This window comes from Megalops cyprinoides, chromosome 8 (assembly GCF_013368585.1).
Source record: "Megalops cyprinoides isolate fMegCyp1 chromosome 8, fMegCyp1.pri, whole genome shotgun sequence".
NCBI classification, from domain to species: domain Eukaryota; kingdom Metazoa; phylum Chordata; class Actinopteri; order Elopiformes; family Megalopidae; genus Megalops; species Megalops cyprinoides.
Window position 1 is genome coordinate 24,123,166 of NC_050590.1, and position 5,907 is coordinate 24,129,072.

A 5,907-nucleotide genomic window follows, 5' to 3' on the forward strand; every position below is an offset into this window, starting at 1 on the left:
TTTATTAACTTCCTTTAAGTTATATATTAATGTGCACAGCACATACACCACAAATTTAACAGGACCTGTATAAAACTACAGACAAATTCTGGTAAATGTATACAATATCAATACATAACACTTCACCACAGGATTCAGCCTTTACACTAACGTATAACAAGGAAGTTTTAACCTGAATGCAGAAACCACTGAAAATGGGATTGATTATGAATGTTCAGAACTGATATTGAATTTGTCATTACTATGATTCAGTAGTTATTGCCAATATTTATTTTATAATTATGAATAGCCATAATATTAATGGCTTTTTGGCATGTTTTGATGGAGTATAAATTATATTTCCTTTCAGCAATGATTTAAATTAAATTGCTCATTGTTAGCAATGACCACTGCAATGCCACACTAATCTATAGAAGACAGCTGGCACAGTCCCTGTAAATCACTGCAATTCAGATGGTTGAAATCTACCGCAAAGGTAGGATTCCACATCAGAGTTTATGCATCCAGGTGGGGAAGAAACAACGACATATTGCAAAAACATATAACAGTACGATAGAGTCAGTGACAGCTGAGAACAGAAGCACCACGCAGCTGGCATGAGTGGCTTACTAATTTCATCTAATATCAGGGAGGAGGGGCGTCCTGGGGCTTGGGCTGCCACTTTCCATACTGTATGCATCGCTTCTTCAGTAAGTTAGTTCTGAAGCAATACGTTCAGCTGAAAACAGCGAGAATAAGGAATGTTAAAGCTGAGACTGACAAATCTCAGATGGGATGGGTATCGGCAAGCTGAGGTGGCCTGGTGTGCTCAAGAGTACCACTCATATTCTACTGGAGATACAGCATCCTGCAGCAAATCTGTGCCTGCTTCTCTCTGACCACAATGCTCTTTGTCGTTAACTTACATTAATACATTTTGTCAGTCTTTACCTAAACACACAGCAGTAACCTCGGCAGTTGCTGAAATGAACAGAATATGTGGATGGAATATTAGTCCAAAAAAGAAACCCTTAACACTTGCTTAAATTCGTTGTTCAATGTTAAGGACAAATTCTGTGGCAGTTACACTGAAATTGGGCCTTATTTTACATAGAACACTCAGTCAGGGTGCTTGTCAAGTTAAATGTTTAAAGCAGCCTCTCTATTCCACCCATTACCATGAGTTATATTTACAAAATATATGAAGAAAAATATAAGGTTACTGCATGACCATATACTGTAGTGTAGTCTAACAGCTGTTTGCAAATATTTCTACTATGATTATCCTTACTAAAAGTAAATCAGAGGGTAAAGATAGCTCAAACGTGACAACGCTGAACCAGGACACAGTGGCCGCCTGGACTGCTGCTTATGGAAGGGCACTGAATCAAGATCCATGCTTAGGAAAAAATAAACAAGCCAGGAGAGGCCCACCAACATGAAAACATTCCCTAAAGCAGATTTCTGCAAGGACGCTGGGGCTTATCAGTGACATGAGGTAGAAAAGAGAGCCAAAGGAAAATAGGGAATGGCAAACAGTGAGGCAAGAACAGGCTTCTCCTCCAAAAGAAGTAAAACGAAGTGCTCATAATATCATCCATAGCAACAGTATTCTGTTTCCCTCCACTTTTCAGAAACTGGATACCTGTAACAGTACTGGTACTCCTGGTCTAGGTTATCTCAGTCTTCTACCTGAAGGCCAAATTCATCCTCCACACAAGTAATTTGACTTTTTATATCATAAAATATGAATTTATATTTTAAAAAGCCAAGGATGCAGTAACTCAGCTGCATGCCAGTGTGCAGACCTTGCATTTACACTTAAAACTTCTTAGCTTATATAATGTGAAGAAGAGGCCTCTGTCTGGTGCCTTATAGATATGACAAAGATTGACTGCAGAAAAGTTCAAAGTTCAACTCCTGGCAGAGCTAAAAACAGATTTGAGGGGTAGGCCTTCAACACCGTACTTTCTGTAACGAGAAGTAAACCGATACTGTTTCAATTAGATACCAACACCGCACAAAGGAGGTCAGACATTGTACAATTGCTTCAGCTTGCAACTCCATGGGGACTGATTCATTTTCACAAGTTAGAGCCCTGGACTAAGACTTAAGAATTCTTTCCAAGAGAAAAAGGAAAGTATGCTTAATCTCAAATACGATCGCTGTACAATAGTATTTATAAACAGTGCAAAAACTTGTTGTACAATAAAGGAATTTCACTTGTCCAAACACTTAATAGCAGCACACTTTGATAAATTAAAAATAATAATAATTAAATAAATCAGTGGATTCCTTGCTTTTGCTCCATGAATGGAGGGCCAGTTTGTCAGAAATATAAAATTCTCAAGAACCATAAATAAACTTTTTCCACAATATATACATACTTAAATAATTAATTTAAATATGATACACCTACTCTTGCATAAAACTCCATTTGAAAGTGCATCGTTTTGAGTCCCCCAAATCCCCCTCTGTGCATTGAGGTAACATCTCGCAGGATCCACTCAGATTCTTGGCAAGAAATGTGTCACGGTCATTGCCGGCGAAACCCGGTTTCCTTTTTTTGTTTTGCCAGTTTTGCTCAGTCCTATGTACATCCCCGGGTATGCCCCTGACTCATAGGCATTGTAGTTGTTTGCCAGGAGCTTCTCTTTAAACTTGCACTCCTCGTTGAAATGACTCTGAAACAGAATGGTAGAAACAAGGAGAGACAGTGTTAAGTGATAATCTTCAAACTTTTCTCTTGATCTCATCAACTTTGGTTATGTTACTGTTACATGATGGCACATTTCAGCATGATATTCACTACATATTTCGACCTATAAAACTGTTTATATTGCAAATACATGAAATGACAGTTCCAGTAGGTATTTTGAATTTGTGCTGAAATGCATCTTTAAAGAAATCAGACTCAAAAGTAATGCTGTCAACCTTAAGGTGTGTTGATAAACCATTTATCTTAGGAATACTCAGAACCAACATTGATGACCAAATGGTGTTATGAAATTAATTGTGGCCTATAGACACTAAACAATAATCCTGTGCAATATGTATTGTTTCCACCATCCTTTTATGTTATTCATATTACTATAGAATATTTTGATAAACCACTAAAGTCAAATGGCTTCAGACTTCAGACTGTGTCTTTTAGAGTAGATATATCACAGATTCCAATCATTCAGCAATGAGAAATATGCCAACCAGATGCGAGTACACTGTGTATGTGTTTTAGATTATTGCAGTCCCCAACAAACCAGTGACACCCAAGAGTGGTTGAGAAAGGTACTAGTACTAGGTTGAAATAAAAAAAAAAATGAAGCCGGCGGGTGTTTATGGTCACACGACACAGCACGGTGGCCCTTGTGGAACAGTTCAGCTTTACACTGGTAGGTGCATGTGTTGGCTGGCAATGCAGAGAATGGAATGCGCAGTCCGAATGATGTACTGCGCTACCGTTCCCGAGTTTATCCGGCCCACAATGAAAACACAGCAAGGCACTGGAGGCACGCCAGGACTGCGCTGAACAACGCGAGGCATAGAGAAGGCTGTCGGAGGAGATGCTGCGCCTCAAGTGCAGGGCGATATGTCATCGAATCCGTGATAAGAGCGGCGGAAATAAGCGGTAAATCATTTCGCACACTCACCGATCCATACAGCTTCCCTTTGCTGTTCATAGCCACGAATAGACCGCTGCGAACGCCAAACAGTGTCACAACACCTCTTTCCACTGGAGATATTTCAAGAAGACCTGAAATTAAAACATAGTAATCAGTTCTTTCTGCTTATTTTAATCGGATTCTCGATCGGGTCACCCTCCTTCCGTTCTTGTTATCAATTAGGCGATATGCAGGTGATAAATGGAAATGGCCAATTTTTCAAATTGCTTGAGCATCGCCCATTCAGGAAATGATGCTTCCTGTAATATTTCCAACAACATAACACGTGGTCTTAAACGCTTTGTGGAGAATGCCGGTAAACTACTACCTATTAATTGCATCCACCTTTCATGTACATATTCCCATCAGCACCTGTGGGTAACTATTCCTCTTCGATGGTGCTTCTTTTTTGTTCTACTTTCACGTTGTTTCAAGGTACATTATTGTTGCCTGTGGCGAAACCATCAAAACTATCCACTTTTCATCAGTGTACAGTTAACTTCTCGGACAAAGTTATAGACCCAAACCAACCTGCTGTCCCCCTTTTCTGCTGTGCTTTCTGGTGGCTAATCTTGTTTGATGTAAACCCATGTAACGTATCCTCCTCAACTTTATGTCATGGCTCAAAATAGGCTCTGGAACACAAAACAGACCTCGTCCTGTCAATGCTGTCCTATTGGTATTCTGGCCTCTTTTGAGCAATAGCACGGAATATTCACCTGAATATTTATTTAGGAGCCCTCCGACAAATGTTTATTATTCATTGTGTCTGCAAGTGTTCCCAGATTTGCCTTTGTCTGGAAAATACATTAATTGGACATGCAGGGCCAAAGGGTTAACCCCCGGTAACAGATGCATGTCGGTCTCTCCTAAGTTTAGGTCGGGCGCTGGATATTGACTTGGATCTCTGAACAGTCACTGATCTGAAAAACCTGTTGCCAGTGAGGAGACCGTTTGCTCCAAGAGTTCTGTAAGCCTCCAGATGTTGAAGCGCATGCACACCTGATTCTTTCTGACACTAGAAAATACTGCTGGGAGCGTTTTTTGATTTGAAAACGAAGCCGCGCAAATTGTTCAAGCAAGCGCATGATTAGCTATCTTCAAGGCCGTACACAAGTCCTCTAAAGTTACTCAAAACATTAACTGTGTCCTGCAGCTAACTTGTGAAATCACTGAAGAGACCTATTCGTTTTCATTTATTAAACGGAAAGCTAATTGGGTCAATGTATTTACTGAAATTCCACGCCTTTTAACAACTTTACTCCAGCGTGTATCTCCCTTATCTGACTGAGCTGTCTGATATAAATATTACGTGACTGAAGGTGAATTATAGACGTGACGGCATAGTATGTTATACGGACAGTAAGTTAATTTTCCTTCAGTTGACTTTGACATATTTTGAAATGATTCAAACATACACATGAACTTTCTCATTTGAAGAACATACAAGCTATGCTCTCAGATGACTCGCGAAAATGAAAGAAGCATAGTGTATTATAAACGACGATAAGCGTTAATGAATATGAATTTCTAAATGTCATAGTTTTGTGATATCTCCCAGCACAGTTTGCACCGACGATATCACGCGGAAAAAAACTGACACCGGTGTGAAATTAGATCAATACTGAAACTTACTGTATCGGTTTTCGTTATGTACTCCGGTTATCTTTCCGTCCGGTAAGACCTGGATGTGAAACCCAATGCCTACATTACAGTAAAGACGCCGCAGTCTTTTGATGCCCGTTAGATAGTCACTGTCCCGGTTGATCTCTCTTTTTTCCCCGGGGATCCGAGCCAAGGAGCGAGAGTACAGAGTTTCCCAGTGTCGCTCAATTGTGCCGTTCTGCCTACCAGGGAAGGGAGCACAGTGCACCAAACTCGATACCAGTCCCAAGACCAATATTGGCAAGAAGACCGATTGAATCGTCATCCTGATCAACATGGGCACACGTGTTCGAAGGGGTCAAACGAACTAAAAATACCTTCTTCTCTCTCTGCTGTATTCTTGGGTGGAAGGCAAAAGGGGCTCGAATAAAGCGAAAGCGAACGCTCACTTCCAGACGAAGCTGTGAATTTCCCTTCGGTGCTGCATGGAGACTCGGTGCCAAAGCTCTGCTGTTTCCGATGAAGTTTATTGAGACTGGATCCCAAAGTTGTTTTGAGTCCAAGGAGAAGTTTCGAAGTGTTGGTCGAGTATGCTAGCACAGCACAGCCATGCCGCTTTTCCCTCAGTGGCGATATTTATATCTGCTTCGAAATTACATCACAC

The 5,907-nt window shown here is 40.5% G+C and overlaps 1 protein-coding gene across 1 annotated transcript; it reads right to left on the reverse strand.

The window, feature by feature from the left end:
• Positions 1-2,305: 2,305 nt before the first annotated feature.
• On the reverse strand, positions 2,306-5,568 carry fgf4 (fibroblast growth factor 4). Its single transcript, XM_036534937.1, has 3 exons — positions 5,274-5,568; positions 3,627-3,730; positions 2,306-2,663 (listed from the first exon to the last, which is right to left on the reverse strand). The coding sequence occupies exons 1-3, from the start codon at positions 5,566-5,568 to the stop codon at positions 2,487-2,489; spliced, it is 576 nt and encodes a 191-aa protein (XP_036390830.1). The 3' UTR covers positions 2,306-2,486.
• Between the last annotated feature and the right edge of the window lie 339 nt (positions 5,569-5,907).